Source organism: Girardinichthys multiradiatus, chromosome 20, assembly GCF_021462225.1.
Source record: "Girardinichthys multiradiatus isolate DD_20200921_A chromosome 20, DD_fGirMul_XY1, whole genome shotgun sequence".
Lineage (NCBI taxonomy): Eukaryota > Metazoa > Chordata > Actinopteri > Cyprinodontiformes > Goodeidae > Girardinichthys > Girardinichthys multiradiatus.
The window spans coordinates 51,519,443-51,542,685 of NC_061812.1; the positions used below are offsets into that span (position 1 = coordinate 51,519,443).

At 42.7% G+C, this 23,243-nt stretch overlaps 1 protein-coding gene across 1 annotated transcript in view; it reads right to left on the reverse strand.

The window, feature by feature from the left end:
- The window catches only part of cdk18 (cyclin dependent kinase 18), a 103,841-nt gene that overhangs the window by 47,227 nt on the left and 33,371 nt on the right, over window positions 1-23,243 (reverse strand). Inside the window, exon 2 of the mRNA XM_047346864.1 lies at window positions 13,836-13,971. Coding sequence (XP_047202820.1) covers window positions 13,836-13,953 — 118 coding nt within the window. The 5' untranslated portion in view covers window positions 13,954-13,971. The remainder of the gene's footprint in view (window positions 1-13,835; window positions 13,972-23,243) is intronic.

The following is a 23,243-nucleotide window of genomic DNA, read 5'->3' on the forward strand; positions in this document are numbered from 1 at the left end:
GTGTAATGTGTCTTAATAGGCTGAAGTGAGTTCACCGCCAGGAGGAGAGGGATTCGGGGCTGGAACCCAGCGGAGAGAAACAGAGAAGGTGAGTATGAAAGTCCATTCTGTCTCTTGATCTGGAAGCCGTGCTTGGTCAGACAGTGCTTGAAGTAAGAGTTCTGACAAGCGGTGGAGGGTGGACAGGTCTCGCTGTAAGTGAAGCGTGGAGGTAGCAGCCTGAAAGCAGCCAGCTGGAATGGATCTGGTAGTTCAGCAGCTGCAAGCATCTTGTAGTTGGCCTGTATCCTCAGTAGACTGAAACGAGGAACTCTAGGGAATAGTCTGCCGGAGGCCGGCCTGGGCACCATCCAGGTAGTCTCTGGTACGGTTCTCATGGTGGGCTAACACTCGAGCGAAGAGATGCTGGCTGCCTCCTGCTTAAATACTCCAGGGCTCATCACCGTGGACGGAAAACACCTGTCTCCACCACCCATTGTCTCCAGCGCCCACTAGGAGCTAAGCACAGTCAGGCACAAAAACAAGAATTCCCCAACCCCGACAGAATGGAGCCATTTCTTCAGTATGACATGGACATAGCTCTGCTTGGGAGTATTAGTAATACTATTTACCAAAGTGCTCAACTGTGTTTGATATAAAAAGCAGAAATAATGAATGGACTTTTCAAAAAAGACTGTGACTAGCCATTTCACATACTAGACATAGTGATGTCAAAATGAGGCTTTTTGAAGCATAGAATCATTTTGAACCATTGTGTCATAAAGTGGTTCACTACCCAAAGCTTCATTCAATTTCCTTGGGTGACATCTACTGGCAGTAGTGATTGTTGCACCAAATGAAGCCCTGCGAATGTGGTGCACCTCTTGTGTAAATAATAGCACTTATGTATGTATATATGTGTGTGGTACATATGTGTTTTTAATAACCCATTAAAGATTCTGAGTAATTAACTCGTGAAAAAATAATAATTTAAAAACAATGTGAACTGTAGGGGATTACAGATTACAAAATAGCCATTAGGCTAATTCTGGCTTCTTAAACTTGAATTGTCATTTGTTTTATGAAATTACACTGTCCCATTTTAAATAAATGACAAAAAAAAAATAAATGAAATGAAATTTTTTGATTTGTCATTCATATCCATCCAGGACTTATACAGGTCTAGGGTCAGGAAAAGAGCTGCAAAAATCTCTGCAGACCCCACACACCCTGCACATAAACTGTTTAGAGTTTTACCCTCAGGCCATTGCTACAGAGCATTGTTTATGACACTTTCTTCCCCCAGGCTGTTTCTCTGTTGAACATTTAATAGAGTACCAAAGTCGCAATTCCACCTTGTATATATGTATATTGTTCGTTCGTTCGTTTGTCGTCTTCCGCTTATCCAGGACCGGGTCGCGGGGGCAGCAGACTCAGCAGAGACGCCCAGACGTCCCTCTCTCCAGACACCTCCTCCAGTTCCTCCAGGGGGAGCCCAAGGCGTTCCCAGGCCAGCCGAGAGACTTAATGTGGAGGAGCAGCGGCTCTACTCCGAGCCCCTCCCGGATGGCCGAGCTCCTCACCCTATCTCTAAGGGAGTGCCCGGCCACCCTACGGAGGAAGCTCATTTCAGCCGCTTGTATCCGTGATCTCGTTCTTTCGGTCATGACCCAAAGTTCATGGCCATAGGTGAGGGTAGGAACGTAGACCGACCAGTAAATTGAGAGCTTTGCTTTTCGGCTCAGCTCTCTCTTCACCACAATGGACCGGCACAGCGCCCCCATTACTATGGCAGCTGCACCGATCCGTCTGTCGATCTCCCGCTCCATTCTTCCCTCACTCGTGAACAAGACCCCGAGATACTTAAACTCCTCCACTTGAGGCAGGAACTCCCCTCCAACCTGAAGAGGACAAGCCACCCTTTTCCGGTCGAGTACCATGGCCTCGGACTTGGAGGAGCTGATCCTCATTCCAGCCGCTTCACACTCGGCTGCGAACCGCCACAGCGCATGCTGTAGGTCTTGGCTAGAGGGGCCAGCAGGACCATGTCATCCGCAAAAAGAAGAGACAAAATCCACGGGTCCCCAAACCAGACCCCCTCCGGCCCTTGGCTGCGTCTAGAAATCCTGTCCATAAAAGTTATGAACAGGACCGGAGTCCAACATGCACTGCGAACAGGTCCGACTTAGTGCCGGCAATGCGGACCAAACTCCTGCTCCGCTCGTACAGGGACCGTATGGCCCCTAATAAAGGGCCCCCGATTCCATACTCCTGGAGCACCCCCCACAGGGACACAGAGGGGACACAGTCGAATGCCTTCTCCAGGTCCACAAAACACATGTGAACCGGTTGGGCAAACTCCCATGAACCCTCGAGCACCCTGTAGAGGGTATAGAGCTGGTCCAGTGTTCCACGGCTGGGACGAAAACCACACTGTTCCTCCTGAAGCCGAGGTTCGACTATCGGTCGGACTCTCCTCTCCAATACCCTGGCGTAGGCCTTACCAGGGAGGCTGAGGAGTGTGATCCCCCTGTAGTTGGAACACACCCTCCGGTCCCCCTTCTTATAAAGGGGGACCACCACCCCAGTCTGCCAGTCCAGAGGCACTGTCCCCGACCGCCACGCAATGTTGAAGAGGCGTGTCAACCAACACAGCCCTACAACATCCAGAGACTTGAGGTACTCAGGGCGGATCTCATCCACCCCCGAAGCCTTGCCACCGCGGAGCTTTTTAACCACCTCGGTGACTTCAGCCTGGGTGATGAAAGAGTCCAACCCCGAGTCCCCAGCCTCTGTTTCCACCACGGAATGCGTTATGGCAGGATTGAGGAGATCCTCGAAGTACTCCTTCCACCGCCCGATAATGTCCTCAGTCGAGGTCAGCAGTCTCCCGCCCCCACTATAAACAGTGTTGGCAAAGCACTGCTTCCCCCTCCTGAGGCGTCGGACGGTTTGCCAGAATCGCTTCGAGGCCAACCGGTAGTCCTTCTCCATGGCCTCACCGAACTCTTCCCAGGCCCGAGTTTTTGCCTCTGCCACAGCCCGGGCCGCAGCACGCTTGGCCTCACGGTACCCGTCAGCCGCCTCAGGAGTCCCACAAGCCAACCACAGCCGATAGGACTCCTTCTTCAGCTTAACAGCATCCCTTACTGCCGGTGTCCACCACCGGGTTCTGGGATTGCCGCCACGACAGGCACCGCAGACCTTACAGCCGCAGCTATGGGCAGCAGCATCGACAATAGATGCAGAGAACATGGTCCACTCGGACTCTATGTCTCCAACATCCCCCGGGATCTGGTCGAAGCTGTCCCGGAGGTGGGAGTTGAATACATCCCTGGCCGAGGGCTCCGCCAGGCGTTCCCAGCAGACCCTCACTATGCGCTTGGGCCTGCCGAGTCTGTCCGTCTTTCTCCTCCTCCAGCGGATCCAACTCACCACCAGGTGATGATCAGTGGACAGCTCAGCCCCTCTCTTCACCCGAGTGTCCAAAACATGCGGTCTGATGATACGACAACAAAGTCGATCATCGACCTCCTGCCTAGGGTGTCCTGGTGCCAAGTGCACTGATGGACACCCTTATGTTTGAACATGGTGTTCGTTATGGACAATCCGTGACTAGCACAGAAGTCCAATAACAAAACACCACTCGGATTCAGATCGGGGAGGCCATTCCTCCCGATCACGCCTCTCCAGGTGTCACTGTCGTTCCCCACGTGGGCGTTGAAGTCCCCCAGCAGAATAATGGAGTCCCCGGGAGGGGCACTATCCAGCACCCCCGACAGGGACGCCAAGAAGGCAGGGTACTCTGCACTACCACTCGGCCCGTAGGCTGAAATGATAGTCAGAGACCTCTCCCCAACCCGAAGGCGCGGGGATACAACCCTCTCATCCACTGGGGTAAACCCCAACACGAGACGGCTGAGCTGGGGGGCAACAAGCAAACCCACACCAGCCCGCCGCCTCTCCCCGTGGGCCACTCCAGAGTAGAAGATAGTCCAACCCCTCTCAAGGAGATGGGTTCCAGAGCCCACGCTGTGCGTGGAGGCGAGCCCGACTATTTCTAGTCGATATCTCTCGACCTCCCGCACAAGCTCAGACTCCTTCCCCCCCAGCGAGGTGACATTCCACGTCCCTAGAGCCAGCCTAAGCATCCGGGGATCGGGCCGTTGAGGTCTCCACCTTCGTCCGCCGCCCAATCCTCTTTGCACCGGTCCCTCACAGTTACCCCTGTAGGTGGTGGGCCCACTGGAGGATGGCCTCGCGTCTCTCGTTCGGGCTTGGCCCGGCCGGGTCCCGCGAGGAGCAACCCGGCCACCAGGCGCTCTCCGACGAGTCCCGACCCCAGGCCTGGCTCCAGGGTGGGACCCCGGCTCCGCCGTACCAGGCGACGTCACGTGCCTCGATATTGTGTTCTTCATGAGGGGTTCTTGAACCATTCTTTGTCTGACCCATCACCTAGAACCTGTTTGCCATGGGAGACCCTACCAGGGGCATTTAGGCCCCAGACAACATAGCCTCTAGGATCATTTGAGCACTCAAACCCCTCCACCACGTTAAGGTGACGGTGTATATATGTATTTAAGGACATAAAGATATATGCAGAATATATCTAATAAAGCAAAAACAAAACAAAAAATAGAAACCCAGAGAGCAAAATGTACCGGAGTCAAATTCCTTGTTTGTTGTATGTGTGAACTTGGCAATAAAGCTGATTCTATTTTCTTTGGGAGTGTGCTTGGTGTACTGAGTGTTTTTGGACATTGTGCTTGGTGTAATAAAGAGGGAGCTTGTGTTAATTCAGGTGTTTTTATTCAAGAAAGTAATTTCTGCACAGTAGAAGGACTCAAATGGTTTCTTCTTTTGAGACAATTTCTCCAGCTTTGGAAAATCCTCTTTCACAGGGAACAGAGGAGGCTGGTGTGACAAGGAACTGTTTGGCTGGGTGGTCTAGGTTTGGATACAGAGAAAGGCTGGGAGTCCTTCACTATGAAGTCCACAAGAGCTTCATCAAGCTCTTGCTTCCTGGATCCTAAAAAAAATAAAGAAAGAAAATAAGAAAGACAAGTAACTTCATTTTAACTTACAAACATTTAACTGTCATTCTTTCTAATTCTGCATGTATATCTATGTTATGCTGACCTTGATTGGAGGCAAGAGGCTGTATGTTCTCCAGTTTGGCTCTATAATGCCTCAGCATTGATGACGTATTATTACTATTATTATTATTATTATCCGTCAGCAGCTGCGGGCAAAGCAAACACTGCACCTGTAAAACCAAGATAACAACCCGTTACCACACATGACTGTAACACTACTGCATAGTATAGGCTATAGGGTTTCTAATAAACACTTTGAATGTACATTACCTTATTAGGTGGCACCAAATCAAAATATTCCCACACTTCAGAACACTTCCTAGATGGTTGCTCCATGACAGAATAGTCCACCAAAACTCCGAATATCCAAAATCGAGAGCTGTTCGTAACGTATAATATGTGTAGAACGGGGATGTGAACCGGGGCTTGAGCCATTTTAAATAGACTGAATCGCGCTAGATGTTTGAAACTCCGCCAGTCAACTCAAAGCAGTCAGCTGACTCGGTCTGAATGAAGCAGTGAAGTGGTTTACACGTGATCGGTGACGTCACATGAAGCAAGCTCCGGCCCACTGCTTCACCATAGCTACCCTGTCGAGTTTGAAGCATGCTTTGAAGCCTCGGTGTTAGAGGTAACATCACTAACTAGACATAAGTTGTTTACACAGCTGGGTCATGATCAAGGACAGATTTCCAGTAAAGATTAGTAATGCACAGTGAGAATGCCAGATCTAGCGGGCATCAATCAGCCACCATTATTGGGGGAAAAAAGGACTTTGATTCTTGGCATTCAACATTGTGCCTTGGACAGGGATCTGTGTTTGATACCTGACTGGCTCTTAAATGCTTCCCACTGAGATGTTTATAAAGAAGCTTGATCTCCTTCAATGGCAGCATTAACCACTACACATGTATGGTGGACATGTCTGTGCCCTCTTAGTATGCAATGTGAAATCCCTGTTTCCATGGGGACCATGGCTAAAAAAGAGAGCAGGTCTCATTGTAAAAGAGGATATCACTTCAATAGGTGTTACTAAAACCACCTTCTCAACATCGAGGCACACATACTACACTGAAACATAAATAATTACAGCTCAACCTGTGGTCTGTTTAATCATGCACACACAAACTTGTAACTACCAGCCTAACACGTATTATTAAAAGCAAACAGGTGGAGAAGATGAAGTAAAACCCCAGGAGGTTTTTACATCAAGAAAATGCCTGAATGAATCTAACAAGACATTTTATGAGAACCATAGAGAGGCTTTAGAGTAGCCTGGCAGTGTGCGGTATTGATTGTCAATTTAAATGGGCTGAGAGGATGAAATGACAACCTGTTTGTTGGTCATTTGAATTTCACAGCTGCAGTGCTCCTTTGATCCTTGTGATGCCAATTATGGTCGGTAAAGGTGATGCTAATGTGAGCTCACTTGCACACAGCGGCTTGCCGTCAGGAGAGATGGATGGATGTCTGCTGGACATCTTGTTATGAAAAGGACAATCCATTATGGCGCACAACGTGATGTCTCAGCCTGTCTAGCTGAAATTGCTTTTACATTCAGAGGGAGGAGAAGCAGGAGGTGACTGAGAAAAAGATACCTCAAATAGCTCAACACCATTTTTATTGATCAGATTTAACACATGAGTTTAAGAACACAAGCTAGTCCATACAGCCATACACAAATTATGAACATTAACAGAAGTTACAAAAATGCTTTTAATGGTCTGAAGCTTAAAAGATTGTACTTGTTATGCCTATGACAATGCCTTGGAAGGCATTTTTTTCAGGTGGTTGCATTTTACGCCCTTTCTGGTTTCTAGGTCAGACCAATGACAGTGGTGTCATCTGCAAACTTCAGGAGTTTTACAAACGGGTTTGCTGAGCTGCTGTCATTTGTGTGCATGGAGAGGAGGAGTGGGGAGAGAACACACCCCTGGGGGGTGCCGGTGCTGATGGTTTTTGTGTGGAGAAGATGAGGGTGTTTGAGTTTTTGTTTTTAGGTATTTTCTAAGCTTCTGATTATGTTTTTCAAGTTGTGTTTTGGATCTTGCTTCTGATCATTGTTTTCCAGGTGGTGCTTTAGTTTCCGTAGGTTTAGTTTCTTATTTTTCTTGTAGTCTGCTCTGAGTGCATTTAGGTTTATGTTCTGTTATATCTATAAATTGTTTCTTGGGTCTGATTGTGTCCTTGTTTAGTTCCAGCAATGTTTTGTATTCACTCCTGCCATAGCTTGTAATCAGCTTCATTCGGTCCACCTGTACCATGCCAATCAGCCACCCTGCTTCTCCTTTGCCATGTTCATATATACACAGTCACTCTGTTCATTCTCTGCGGAAGCAGTCACTGTACTCACTGACGTCACTCCGTCATGTCAAGCCTGTCCATGTCCCCTGCCTGTTTGCCATACCTGTCCACTTGTCATGCCTGCTTCTGCTACTACCTGCCTGAGTGAGTTTTTCTTTAATTAAAACGTTTACCCACCACAGCTCTACCTGCTCGTCGGCATTTTGGGGTCCACTCCCACACCACATCCTGACACACCTGCTGCTGCCAGTCAGCCAGTCAGGTAGCTGGTAATCCAGTGACAGGTGGAGGTGTGAGCTGGATGAGTGTTTGGTGGAGGATATCTGGGTTAATGGTGTTGAAGGCAGAGCTGAAGGCAGAGCTGTAGCTTCTCTTAGCTGGCCAGCTCCTTGGCCAGCTTGTTTCTTGCCTGATTATACACGGCCCAGTCCCCACTGCTGTAAGCCTCTTCTTTGATCTGAAGCAGCCTCCTCAAATTTATATATATTTATATGTACAAAATGTCTTGGTCTGCACACACGTCCTCACAAAAATGTATTATATTTATATACTTTGCTGTTATTAGATTAGGTTCAACCACAGAGACAGCAGCTCACAGCTGACCATGCTAGCCCAGGTGTGAGTGTTGTAGCATATATATATATATATATATATATAATTATGGCTGTAGATAGCCTTTAAACATAAGGTACGAAATGTTGTATGCTCTGGAGTTAATTAATGTACCATTGAGCAAGTGTATTTTGGGTTTTGGACAATAACATACAGAAATGTGACTTATTACTACAAGTTTTGTATCTGTTATTTGTATGTTAATATCAAAGTTTGAAGCATTCATGTCTAATGACCAGGGGCTTCATGTACGAAAGAGTGTGCAGCTTTCATATTAAAAGTTTGCGGTAGGGAGAAATTCTGAAACTTGCGGCGCACAAAAAAAATCAGATATACAAAACCATGCGTAGACATGTCACCGCACACATACCGCGCATACATCCCAATTTGGGGTGGATTTGACGTATCTGCACGTGGAACAATCGGACCGCCCGGTCCCCGACCCTAAATATTCATGCAAAGTAGTATAAAAACCCGGAAGTCAGCCATCAGGTGTCCAAATAACCATGGCAACGGTGCCGTCAACAGTCAAAGAACCGGTTCCTTTCAGCAAAAAAACGCTAAGAGAGAGTTTGCCTACACACCATAAGGCGAGTTTGCAGTGATTTACAGCAAACCAACAACTTCTTGAAAGACATAAGTGACTCAAACCTGACCTGAAATAAAAAGGTTGTTGGATCGAACCCGTTTGGTTTTACAATGTGCATCAAATTCACACAGCACTCTAGCTACTGCACGCTCATTCATAGCTCAATGCTGATTATTATAATGGCATGAATATGCCTCCTTTATTTCTATAAGGAAGATTGTCACCACACTCTATGTGAAGTACTTTAAATCTTTACAACCATTCAGGATGTCACATAAAAAATTGAAAATCACCAGAAGCCACCGTCGTGCACGGGTCTGCTTAAGGTTTGTTCCCAACACTAATAATAATTATTATAGTATAAAGGAATCATGAGTGCTCAGCTTAGGTAGAGCCTGCAGCAGCATGGCCATTTTTACCTGATGAACCAAAACCAGATAGCTGCAGGCTGACAATCATGTTAAAACTTAAATACTTTCATTCCTTTTCCTTCCTTTCCTTCTAATCATTGTATGCCAACTTATACCGAAAAGGTGAGGTAAATACAGTTTTTCTGAAAAATCTGAAAAATTTAAAAAACAAAAATCTAAGAGTGAAAAACTAATCTGAAACTGAAACATAAAAGATGTTCAAAACATAAAAATGTGTAAGAAAAATAATAATTCATTCGAACTAAAAAAAAGATTAGTTTTTCTTATTTTTAAATTCTATTTCATTTGCAGATCTCAAGATCAAAATTTGTCATTCCGTTTCAACTTTTAGTCTTTTCAGTTTCAACTAGTTTTTCAAATATACGATAATTGTGACCCTTTCCAGACTCCCTTGGTGTCATGCTGTTACAGTGTGACAGAAATGGGGTTGAACACCCTGTGAGTTTCTTGTCCACAAAATCTAAATCCAACTTAATTATTATGTCCTTAAGAAGGAAAACAAATGGCTGTTGTTGGGGCCAAGGACAAAATGCTATGTGTTTGACAAGCTTGTCTGAAGTTCAGGGGCCCTAAAAGAAAATCTAGTTAATGGCAGCCCAGGGAACTACAACTCTTAGTTCTCGGGTTCCTCATACTCTAAACCGGGCCTATAGCACGTGGGACTATGAACATACAATACCAGATCATGTTACATGACAATCTGGTGGGCTGTACCAGTAAACTGAAAAATCATGCATTTCAATACGATAAGTATCTAAAACATAGCTAAAAGCAACTGAAACGTTTTTTACAGGTCACAGCGTTGACCTTCTTCTATGGTCATTTCAGCAATCACATCTAAACCTTATAGAAAACCAATTGAGGAAACTGAAGGAAACGGAGAAACAGGAAAACACCCTGGACCATCTAGACCAATTGCACAAGGAGGATTAGTCCATCATGCCTCTTTCTGTATGCTCCAACCTTTCTTTACATGGGATTCCCCTCAACACCCCACCTAATAAATGTACTGTCGTAAAATTTGGGATTTTCTTATTTTTAATTATAATACAAATTAATATTAATAATTAATAGAATTTTTTTTAAAGGTAAGCCCAACTGGTCCACATATGTTTTGTGGACCTGGAGAAGGTATTCAACTGTGTCCCTCGTGGTTCCTTGTGGGAGGTGCTCCAGGAGTACGGAGTCGGGGACCCTTTTTTAGGGGCCATTGGGTCTCTACAAGTGGACCGGGGGTTTGGTCAGCAATGCTGGCACTAAGTCAGAGCTGTTCCCGGTGCATGTTGGACTCCAGCAGGCCTGCCCCTTGTCACCAGTCCTGTTCATAACTTTTATGGACAGGATTTCTCGGCCCCGACAAGGTCTGGAGGGGGTCTGGTTTGGGGACCAGTGGATTTTGTCTCTTCTTTTTGCAGATGTCGTGGTCCTGCTGACCCCCTCAAGCTAAGACCTACGGCATGCTCTGGGGTTGCTTGCAGCCGAGTGTGAAGCGGCTGAGATGAAGATTAGCTCCTCCAAGTCCGAGGCCATGGTTCTCGACTGGAAAAGGGTGGCTTGTCCTCTTCAGGTTGGATTGGAGTTCCTGCCTCAAGTGGAGGAGTTCAAGTATCTCGGGGTCTTGTTCATGAGTGAGGGGAGAATGGAGCGGGAGATCGACAGACGGATTGGTGCGGCTGCCACAGTACTGGAGATGCTGTGCCAGTGCGTTGTGGTAAAGAGAGAGCTGAGCCAAAAAGCGAAGCTCTCGATTTACCGGTCAGTCTATGTTCCTACCCTCACCTATGGCCATGAACGTTGGGTCATGACCGAAAGAACGAGATCCCGGATACAAGCGACTGAAGTGAGCTTCCTCCGTAGGGTGGCCGGGCACTCCCTTAGAGATAGGGTGAGGGGCTCGGAGTAGAGCCGCTGCTCCTCCACATCAAGAGGAGCCAGTTGAGGTGGCTCGGGCATCCAAACTGGATGCCTCCTGGAGGCCTCCCTTAAGAGGTGTTTCAGGCCCGTCCCACCGGGAGGAGTTCCAGGGGACGGCCAGGACACGCAGGAGGGACTATGTCTCTCGGCTGGTCTGGAACGCCTTGGGCTCCCCTTGGAGGAGCTGGAGGAGGTGTTTGGGAGGAGGGATGTCTGGGTGTCTCTACTGAGTCTGCTGCCCCCGCGACCCGGTCCCGGATGAAGCAGAAGACGACGAGTACGAGTAAGGGTATAATAATAATAATAATAATAATAATAACAATGGAAATACTTTTAAAAACACAAGTACATTTCTACAGTCATAAAGGATATAAGGCTCCATGTCAAGGAAAATGAGACCAGATGGAAGTGATTTTACTGTTAATGCAGGTGGGCAGTCTGTTTAAGAAATGGTGATGCATCTTTCCTGCATTATCATCAGATGTTTTTGTATAAATGATTAAGGAAATGCATATTTTCTCTCCTCTGTTTGAAGCTACTGAAAATGGCAGAAGATGTCCTTGAGCTGTTTTTATTTTTTTCTAAATGAAACCCTGATGGGCAGCTTATAATATTACAAGCTCAGTAGGATATTATTACAAATAGAATCATAAGGAAATGTCAGATGGATAGCCTGAAAACTTAATACCTCTAGTCATCAAGCTACATTGGCAGTAGCATAACAATTATACCAAGGTGAAGGACAGGTCAACCATATGCAGTGTTGTAATTTCATCTCTTTGTGTGCTTGCAGTCAGGCAATCTGTATAACAGCAAGGAAAGAAAGATCTCATTCAGAGCATAGTTCGTTTTTGCACTATCTAAGCCTACTTACCCAAGGATTAATCTGATTTTCAATCAAAACCTCTAAAAGATTCTGACCCAGAAATAGTAGCAGGGAAAGTACTGCTATTAAACACCCAGTGCAGGAATCCAGTTTGACCTCTATTATTAGCCATAAGTCACTGATTAATACAGACCCAGTAAATGGCAGAGGAACATAGAAAAACTGAACTGCTAAAAGCAGTCAGAAAGTTTGACACGGTTGATGCAAGTAACAGCCATCTTGAATGCAAAAGCTGGGCATGGTCCATGCACCATAATACCAGGTCTGAACAAGGCCCTCTACTACAATAGTGCATCATGCTGGAAAATAAATTGTTTAAATTGTTTTCGCGTGGTTGTAAGATGTTGTTATTTGAGGATGTTTTGATCGTGTTCTACTTGTTCTTGTTCTTGCCCAGAGTTGTGTGGACAATGGGAGGAATCCCACATCTGCCTAACTATTGACACAAGTCTGGATTTACTGTAATACTCATCTTATTCTCTTTAGACAGTTTTTTTTTTTTTTTGGAAAAAGGATTCATCTGCTGTTAATACTTGCACTTCCTTCACTTTCAGTCTGCCATTAATGTTTTGCTTGGACAGAAGTAACGTTTTTGCTGCTGTTCTTGTCACAAGGCGATTGCAAAGAAGTGTGTGCAACACCTACTTGTAGGTCCTGTAAAGATCTTCTTGGGAGGAGATGGTCTTGTTGCTTAATAGACTTTCCCAATGCCTTTTCCCTGCAACTGAACCTTGCATCTTGAAGTTCATAAAGGATTAATTTGTATTTTTGAGATGTAAATTTTTGTCTGTAATTGTCCCCTTACCTGTATTAGAAAGATGCCATATCACTGAGCCTGTTGAAAAGCAATTACATCCTCGGAGAAGGCTAGTAGGCTAGTCAGTAAACTAGTTTAGTTGACATTGCAATTTAAAACAACTTAAACTGAAAATATTTATTTGAGTTCGATATATGACAGCAAAGTTGAACAATCTACTATTTCAGAACAGACTGTTGGTATGAGCGGTTTTGGTTTATCCAGCTATACAATTTCATGTTCCTATACTGATTTACTCTAGGTGAGCCTTTCAGCTGTATCAATCTGTGGGATCAGCTGGTACTCATCAGTCCTTTCTAGATCTACCAACAATGGAGCAAACATTTGGTTTTTCAGTAACAGTGAGTTGTTCAACAGCATTGAAGAAGGTATTTTTATGTTTTTTTTCAGGTCATGTAGTCATGAAATGATCTCAGTGGCCTCATGATCAGCTGACCTGGCAAATCAGATAATGAGATGGAGCGATACAGCTCCATTGGAACAGGAAAGTTGTTTAGCTGAACAAAACAGCACCAAACCTAGCGTTATGTCCCACTATTGTGATTATCTTCAGTCTCAGTTATTATAAATAGATAAGTGCAACGAAAACAGTTTGGGTACGTCTGAGTAGCTTATTGGATTTCCACTACTCTTGAGGAATTATTTACCTTTCAACAAGCTCATGGTAATATGATAACAGTTAAAGGCACTATTATTGAAAATAACTTCACAGAACCTTTATAGAAAAAAAAGACGACAGCAATTATGGCTGCACTCCCTTGTAGGTAACTTTTGTTTACATGGGAAGACAATAACTTCAGGCACATCTGGCCCTCGTTTATAGCGATCAGTTTGCTGTTTAGATTGATAGAGGGAATTCAGCTGGACTATTTCACAGCTTCAGTTGTGCTGATGATATTACTATACTAAAATAATATTAGCAGATGATTTTGTACAAATAAGATATATACAGAAATACAAAATATAGAGTTTTGTTTTAAAATAAACTTTATTGGCTAATAATGCTTGCTGGAATGAGTTAATTTGCATCTATGTAAGTATGTGAAGGATAGTTTGAGTCAAGACCCAAACTCTTGGCTTTGACCTTAGTACCAGTATTTTTTCCTGCCAGCAGCTTTGGTTTTGAACATCTTTAGGAACATCTTTAAGATTGTAAAGAGACACCTAGATAATTAGAAACCACTGTTGGGTAAAGAAGAGTCCTTACCCTGAGTGTGACTTATGTTTAGCTGGTTGATCTGTTCAGTGAACTCATTCTCCTCAATGGTCTCAGTGCGTGGAACTGACAACGAGAACCGTCTCTTAAAGTTCTTCATCTTATTCATGGTGTAGAAGAGCAGACTCTGGAAGAAAGAACAAATGGAATAACTTCAGTAAAGTGACAAAAACTGCAAATGGAAACCAAGAAGTTTGGAATTTAAACCATTGTAATAAATAGATATAAAATGTACAAATCAAATGATTAAAAAGATATGTTCACATTTGCTACTAGTGTTTCTACATGAAACGAAATGCAGAGCAAGTCATACAGCTGTGATGGATCTTGAGCTGCTCCATGAATCACAGTTGTGTGTTTGATGGATCATTGGCTAATGAGGCAGAAAGCAGCAGGAAAGCTACAAATCAATATCCCGTCTCCCACAATAGGTTCCACAATCACAGCCAGCCTGACTAGTTAGTTGTTTCTCCCGTTATAACTTGCTTTTCATCCTCCGCATTTTCTCTGGTCTGTCTGCTAGTACTGTAACTGGTATCATGTGGTTTCCCTGATTTTAGCTTGGGATTGTCAATTAGTCTGTGTGAGCATGTTTCTGCTCATTATTGCAAAAACTACAGAGATTTGTTGGGGTTGTTTCAGCTACCAACAACAGCTGTCACACAAAAATAATTACATACTGTCAAATATCTGCAATGGGACATGTTGGACTGATGTCTCTAAATACAAAGGGCATCAATACAAATGTGACTACATAAATATATGCTAAAATACTTTAGATGTAGCAACTACAGTGCTTCTTGTTTTTTGCATTTTTTGTCACAGTTAAATATTTTAGATCATCAAACAAGTTTTCATATAGAACCTGTTTGACAACATGAAGTAGGCTAAAAGATCTCAAAAATCAACACATCAGGCTCCAACCTAAAGAAATTGAATAACAGATGAGAAAAAAGTAATTTATATCTATCCATCTGGAAAGGGTTATAAAGCCATTTGCTTTGGCACCATTTTTCACATGTAGAGAAAACATGGAACAGTGGTGAACATTCTAAATAGTGGCCAGTCTACCAAAATAATTCCAAGAGTGCAACATCGACTTATCTAAGACATCAAAAAAGAACCAAGAACAGAATCTATAGCATTGCAGGCCTTACTTCAGTAAAGGCCAGGCTTCATGATTCAATTATTTATGGGATTGTTCCAAGATAAAAACTCATTTTCTCTTGCTCTCGGTGGAAGACACACGCATTTTCTCTCCCTCTCTCCCTTCCTGCTGATCGCTGCTTCTGCTTTTTGTCTGTATTTTTCTCAGAGCCTTGCTTTGCATATCCTCCAAACTTTTAAATTATGGTTTTGGTCAGCTGGACTCTCAACGTAATTGATCAAAATTTTTTTTTTCGATGGGAAGACAGGGACATTATTCTCTGGATACACAATGGATTCTTGGCAGCAGTGGAAGATTGTGTTCCTGACTACAATGTCGGTCGCGGACGTAGAAAATGTGTACATATTTGGACTTTTGATAACAGGATTTCTGCTTTTTGGAGTTGATGGTTACCTGGCTTATCGAGTGATTCACAAAACGTGGGCGACTGTTCAAAGCGTTCCAAAGCTGCCTGTGATGTTAGATGGAGTCTGTAGAGCGATCAACACTCAGACTGAAATGTTAAGAGAGAAGAATCGCAAGCTGGACACGATTCTTGAACAGAATCGCAGCCTGGCAGCGGTTGGACTCAGAGGTTAAAGGATATAATCTTGGAGAAGTTGTACGCTCGAGATCCGCGGAAAATACCAGAAATTTGGCTATTTGGATTCGCAATTGAGACATGCCGGTAAAACTTTTAAGGCGGTTGGAAATTCACAACTGCCTGAACTACAACATTTATTGTTTTTCTAAATCTGGTGCCCCAACGTGGCCTTGGCAACTTCTGCTAACTGGCTATCGACAAAATATCTCCTGGATGTTATATAAACACGACGCTCTTCCCCAGCACTCCCCTACCAGCTGTGTGCTGATAGGACTATGCAGCCGACTGATAAAACTTCCACCTCTTTTCTCAAGGACAATGTCGCTTCTATCAGTGTTGACAGTCTAATTCTTGCAAACACACTCAGACTTATATATTCGCACCCTCAAGATTTCACCGTAACCTTGCTGAATCTTTACTTATGTGTGTGTTGCTTACCCCTGCTGACGTTTTTTTTTTGTACTATTTTAGACTGTATTCTGCTAAGAATAGAGTCTGAAATATGATTTTTTTCCCCTCCTATCTTACTTTACCTAAATGTGTGATTTCATTACTTTTCATAGATTTTCAGATTTCTCAGAAGGATTACCAGCAAAAGCCAATTATTATTAGTATTTGGAAATTTTACTACAGCTGTTTTTACACCAATGACCAGAGATTGTTAGATTTCTTAGATGGATTCATAGATTTTTAGATTTCTTAGGATTGTATTACAGCAATTTCATACCAGTGAAAGCCAAACATCATTTGTATTTTAAAAGTTTGGACCTACCAGTAACCCAGCTTCTCTACTTAGACTTCAGTGAGTACCCATAACTGTTACAATTTGAATGATGGGACCACAGCTGCCTCCTACCAGCGACCTAAAGGATTAATATTATCATTTTTCTTCTAGCACATAATGAATTCCTTACCACAGAGGACTTAATTAGCTAATTACCTCTATTAGAAAGATTGGATTAGAACCAGCTCTTACCAGTAAACCCCCAAGGATTATTAATGTCATTTGATTAGATTTTTTGTGTTTGATTTTCTGTATCATTGTAATGTTTTTCCTCGTGTACAGCGCTTTGAGTGCCTTGTTGCTGAAAAGCGCTGTATAAATAAACTTGACTTGACTTGACTTTACTTTTCTGGCCAAAAAGAGTACAAAGCCCTGCCTCAAAATTTGAAAAAGAAACTCTCGAGGGTCCCTCATGCTTTTGGGAAAACATTCTCTGATCTAGCGAATCAAAAGCTTAACTTTATGTAAGGTGAACATTCAATTACAACCAACTCAGCATTTCAGAAAATAATATCATCATCACCATACCAGCAGTCAAATGTGTTGTTGCTGATGGTCTGGGGCTGCTTTGTTGCCTCTTGACCTGAACTGGAACCATGAATTTTGTTATCTATCAAAATATCCTGAAGGAGAATGTCTGGTAATCAGTTATTGACATTAAGCTCAAGCACACTTGGGCTGTGCAGCAGGAAAGTGATCTTGAAAACCCTCCAATGTGGCTGAATTGAAACAATTGTGCAAAGAAGAGTGAGCCAAAATTTCTCCATTGTAATGTAACAGATTCCTTGCCACTTGTTGCTGAGGAAGGTTGCTTAACCAGTTATTAGGTTTAAAGCAGGGGTCTGCAACCTGTGACTCTGGAACCACAAGTGGCTCTTTGGACATACCACAATGGCTCTTAATAACTTAAGTTAAAAATGATAAGGAACCAACTGTTTTTAAATATAGACCCTAAGAACTGCAGGTGATTCCTATTTTTTATCAAATTATTGTACTTGCACAGCAGAATGACCCTAAAACGTTTTTAGAACTAGTTATCTTGAAACCATGTCCTTTTTCTACATCATTTCCCACACATGTCCCATAGAAGAAAATGTATCTATCATCTTTTTGCAAAGGTTGTATGTTTTCCTTTATTTTAAAACCTACAAATGGAAAGGAAATGGTGGTTGTTTAAAAATGACAACAAACTGTCTATATATACTATATTCATCATAAAGTATAAGTTACCTTTTTTTTTTTAAAGGTCATGTAATATTAACGGCTCCAAGCAGGTTTTATTTAGCTGGACTGAGAATTTGCATTGTAAAGCTGACTGACCACTGGATTAAGGGCTGGATTACATGAGGCCAGGATGGTTTGTATTTCCATTCCTTAATAAATAAAATCATCATTTGAAAACTGAATTTTTTTATTTACTTGTATTACCTTTGTCAGATATTATGATTTGTTTGATGATCTGAAAGATTTAAGTGTGACAAAAAAAGCGAAAACGAAAAGTATGTGTAAGGGGGAAATATTGTTTCACAGCACTAGCTGTTTTGATGAATGGGTTAATTTTTCACTCCTCTAAGCAATATAATATTTACTTTTACAATTTTAAGTTTTCAAAGCTAAGTCACACAGATAGTGTTTTTTTTTTTTTGCCAAAGCGATTTTGGTGTAAACCAGACAAAGGGTTAGACTTGTTTGCATAACAACACATAACTGTTTTTCATGTCCTTAAGTCACTTAAACTATTATTTCAAAAATGTTTGATCTCCCTCTGTTCCCTCTGAGTTATTTTAAATGATATCAGTGCAGAAAGGCAGTTAACTTTTCACAAATCAAATTTATTTTGCCTCATGCAAAAAGATTTCTTTTATTACCATTCTCCTTTATAAATGCTATTTTAAATAGCAGTGGTGGCATTATTGATCTTTGATTAAAAGGAGTTACACACAGTAGTTTCAAGCTGGATTTATGTATTCTAACTGCTGACATTCAAAGACCATTCAGTGGTTACAAACCTTGTCATCAATAATGTATAAATTCATCTGAAACCAGTTATTGCAAGCACAGCAACTGTATTACATTCACTACGTTAAGCCCAATAATAAAACAAACAATGTGAAAATGAGAGACAATGTGCCTGTGCTACTCCAGCTCCAATCCAACTTTTTATTAACAATGAAACTAAATTTAAAACTAGGAACACACAGTGGGGCACTTAGCACTGCTGAGTCTCAGCAAGAAGGTCCTGGGTTGGAATCTGTGCACCAATAGGTTTTCATAGAGAACTTTGTTTTCTTCCCACTACCAAAAGCCTGGATGTTAAGTTAATTGGACAAACCAAGTTGTCCCAGTGTGAAATAATTCAAACTTTCTGGGTGAACATGCTGACCTTTATGTGTTCTTTGTGTTTCTGAATTGTCCTGTGATGGACTAGCATCCATTACCCTGAGTGGATTAAACAGGACTAGAAGATGGATAGAAGGATTAAAGGCAAAACAAACGTGATCATTTTAAACATGACACTACAGCCCCCCTCAGGCCACTGAGGAAAAATGTGTATTTCTTCTGGCCCAGTAAAATGTCAGTGCTTCAGGGTGAAAACAAAATTAATTGGTGTAAAGCAAGCACTGAATCCAGAAAAAACAAGAAATACATCCCCCAAAACTCTACATTCACTAATTGATTATTGTACATTTATTGTGTGCTTAAACAAAATGTTGAGACCTGCTTTACTGTTTTTTATTTACAGACTGACACCAAGAGCTTTTTCCTTTGTGAACAAGCTGCAAAGCTTTAATTGACCAAAACAGGAAACCTTTGTGTTTATCTACTTAGGGAACCCAAGCATCCTCCTAAAAGAACCTGTTGAACATGAAGAGTATCAAGATTCTGCAATGTGGCCACAGTATTAGAGACAATGAATACTGACATTCTCTAATGTATATGGTGCAATGCATAAGTGTCAGAACACATTCTGAGCACATGAGAACAGGGGTGGGGGTGTGCTGTACCATTTCTGGTAAATCATTCTATCATGAATCTGCATGAATCTGTCAAAAGAACCTGTACTAAACCCACATACAAAATCTTGGATTGATTTGTGATCTGGACCTAGAAGTCAAACACCATATTGCTTTTTTCATAAAGAAAGAGTTTTTTGTTTTGTTCTGAGGTGCGACCAGATGGTCGTTTCTGTGTTTATGTGAAGTCGCTGCAGTGATTCTAATATCTGTTGTGATAGCTGAAATAAAGACATATATTTATCATTTGGGTTGGACAGGCTTCTCCTGTCACATTACAGAAAATTTGGCGTATGAATGACTGTTTGCATTGACTGTGTTCCGTCTCATCCAGTTTTAAATGCATTAGCAAAGAGTGACTGATCACATGATAATGATCAGTCAGTCATCATTTTGTAACTTGTTTACTTGGGAAGAAAAACAAATGACTTTCTTATTCCTGAGAATTGTATCTAGTTTGTCTCTAGTGTGACACAGAAATAGTTTACTGGCTAACAGAGATCTGTCCTTAAAAAGGAACAGATTTTCTATTATTTGATACTTTTGAAATCCCAACATACTTTATGTGCTTGCATTGGCTTGCATTGCCTGGAGGCACAGTGGGCATGCTTCTCTCTGCGATCACTGTTCCTGTTGTCCATGGCTGAAAATCCAGCAGTTGTTGGTTACAACAAGCATGTTAGGAACATCATTGACTTATTTTGCTTCTGTGCCAAGAAAATGTAACAACACTAAGCTCATTAGTACATAATGCATAAAATACCAGTTTGCATGATACCTGGCAAGTTGAAATACCATTGGACCAGATATTGAATCCTGCAACATTCAAACTGGTTTGGGATAAAAGCTTCTGACTTTACCCCAAACCATCCTAAACTAAGCTAAGCCAAGCTAAGCTATGTTTTAAGTGTTTGTAAGTGGTATTACATAATAGAAATAATAATAACCTACCACAGTTGGTGACTGGTTATTCAATAAAATTAAAATAACATTAAAGATGCTCAATCGTATCAGATGAATTACATACATTTTCAAGTCTTGCCACAGATTCGCAATGGTATTGTCAGGATCTGCCATTATGGGTTTTTTGTTAGTTTATCATTTTCTAGATTCTTGTGTTCAGGTGTTGGTTTATTTTCCTTTTAGGTCAGAGTTTCCCCAGGTCTTATTTAGTCTAGTTTTTGCTCAGTTCCTCTTGTCCCTGCATTACTCCTGCTCATTAGTTTCACCTGACACATTCCCTCAGCCTCCCTGCAGCCTGGTCCACACCTGTTACATGTTTCCTCTGATTACCTGCCTCCCTGTTTCATTGGTCCACTCTCCACTTCCCTCAGTTTATAAGCTCTCTAGTTTTCATTGTTCCCCGCTGGTTCTTCACGTTTACCACCCTTGTTATCTTCCCGAGATCCTCCTTGTGGTTTGTTTTCTGTTTGCCTCCTGAACTTGTGCCTTTGGATTACCTGCCTGTTCTCTGTATTAAATTCATTAAACATACCAGAGTTCAAGAGAGGACAAATTGTTGGTGCACGTCTTGATAGCGCATCTGTGACCAAGACAGCAAGTCTTTGTGATGTATCAAGAGCCACGGTATCCAGGGTAATGTCAGCATACCACCAAGAAGGATGAACCACATCCAACAGGATTAACTGTGGACGTAAGAGGAAGCTGTCTGAAAGGGATGTTCGGGTGCTAACCCAGATTGTATCCAAAAAACATAAAACCACGGCGGATCAAATCACAGCAAAATTAAATGTGCACCTCAACTCTCCTGTTTCCACCAGAACTGTTGGTCGGGAGCTCCACAGGGTCAATATACACGGCCGGGCTGCTATAGCCAAACCTTTGGTCACTCATGCCAATGCCAAACATCGGTTTCAATGGTGCAAGGAGCGCAAATCTTGGGCTGTGGACAATGTGAAACATGTATCGTTCTCTGATGAGTCCACCTTTACTGTTTTCCCCACATCCGGGAGAGTAACGGTGTGGAGAAGACCCAAAGAAGCGTACCACCCAGACTGTTGCATGCCCAGAGTGAAGCATGGGGGCAGATCAGTGATGGTTTGGGCTGCCATATCATGGCATTCCCTTGGCCCAATACTTGTGCTAGATGGGCGCGTCACTGCCAAGGACTACCGAACCATTCTTGAGGACCATGTGCATCCAATGGTTCAAACATTGTATCCTGAAGGCGGTGCCGTGTATCAGGATGACAATGCACCAATACACACAGCAAGACTGGTGAAAGATTGGTTTGATGAACATGAAAGTGAAGTTGAACATCTCCCATGGCCTGCACAGTCACCAGATCTAAATATTATTGAGCCACTTTGGGGTGTTTTGGAGGAGCGAGTCAGGAAACGTTTTCCTCCACCAGTATCACGTAGTGACCTGGCCACTATCCTGCAAGAAGAATGGCTTAAAATCCCTCTGACCACTGTGCAGGACTTGTATATGTCATTCCCAAGACGAATTGACGCTGTATTGGCCGCAAAAGGAGGCCCTGCACCATACTAATAAATTATTGTGCTCTAAAACCAGGTGTTTCAGTTTCATTGTCCAACCCCTGTATATACTTCATTATCCAGCTGTATTTTTATACTCAGTACATGTTTGTCAGCAAAACAAATACTCTACTGGACAATTTCTTTATTTCCACCATCAGCTGACATGGTTTGGGAATACCCAGTCCATTAAGACACAAAGTAATTAATAAAATACCACAAGGATCCAAACTTACTTATTTGCAGAAAGAAAAAGATCTATCCATAAGTATGCGTAACAAATGCACCCTGACCTAAGTGGTAGCAGAAAAGGTTAAAAGCATTCTTTCAGTGGGTGGCAGTCATAACTGAAACCACAAGCCAGGGAGACAAAGCTACTCCTAATGGCTCATGAAAGTAAATAATTTCCGGTTTAAACAGAAAAACGTCAATATTTCTAATATTGATAACCTTTAAAAAGTCATATGAATGCTAGCAAGTTTAGCTCTTTAGTTTTGGTGGGGAAATGTTACATTGGTAAGACAGAAAAGCATCACCGGACCTACAGCAGGCTACTGTTAATGTGAGCATGCATGCCTGTACAATCAGACGGAACAGGTTTAACCTGCATGGGAAGGTTTGCAAGAAGAAAAGCTGTGCTTGTTTACAAAAACACATACACAAGCAGAGTAGTTTTAGCCAACTACAGCTTTCTAGGAAAATAACCTTGTATATCGTAAATAGCCTGCACTTGAGTAGCATTCATCAAGTCTGAGGTCTACAAAGCGCTTTACACTACAATCAGTCATCCACCCATTCATATACACATTCACACACTGACAGTGGTAGGCTACATTGTAGCCACAGCTGCCCTGGGAAAGACTGACAGAAGTCCGTCTGCCGTACAATTGGCACCACCAAGCCCTCTGGTCACCATCAGTAGGCATGGTGGGTGAAGTGTCTTGCCCAAGGACAAATCAACTGAGACGGACACAGCGGGGATTCACTGTAATCCACTGGTTAAAAGATGAACCTCCACCACCTGAGCAAACGTCATCACCATAGCAACTGTAAAGCATGGAAAATAGTGTCAGGGTTTTGGGGAACTTTTGTTGCAGCAGGATATAGCCAGCTCACTATCTTTGAATCCTCCATTATTTCCACCATGGATCAGAGGGTGGTTGAGGATAATGTGAGATCATCAGAAAAAAAAAAAAAAAAAAAGAAAAAAGCTGAACTGGACCTTGCAAACTCAAAATGACCCAAAACATACCAGCAAATCCAACTAGGACTGGCTCAGAACTAAGAAATGGAAAGTCCTGAGATAAGTCAAATCCCACATCTTGATCTTATTCAGAATCTGTGAGGTG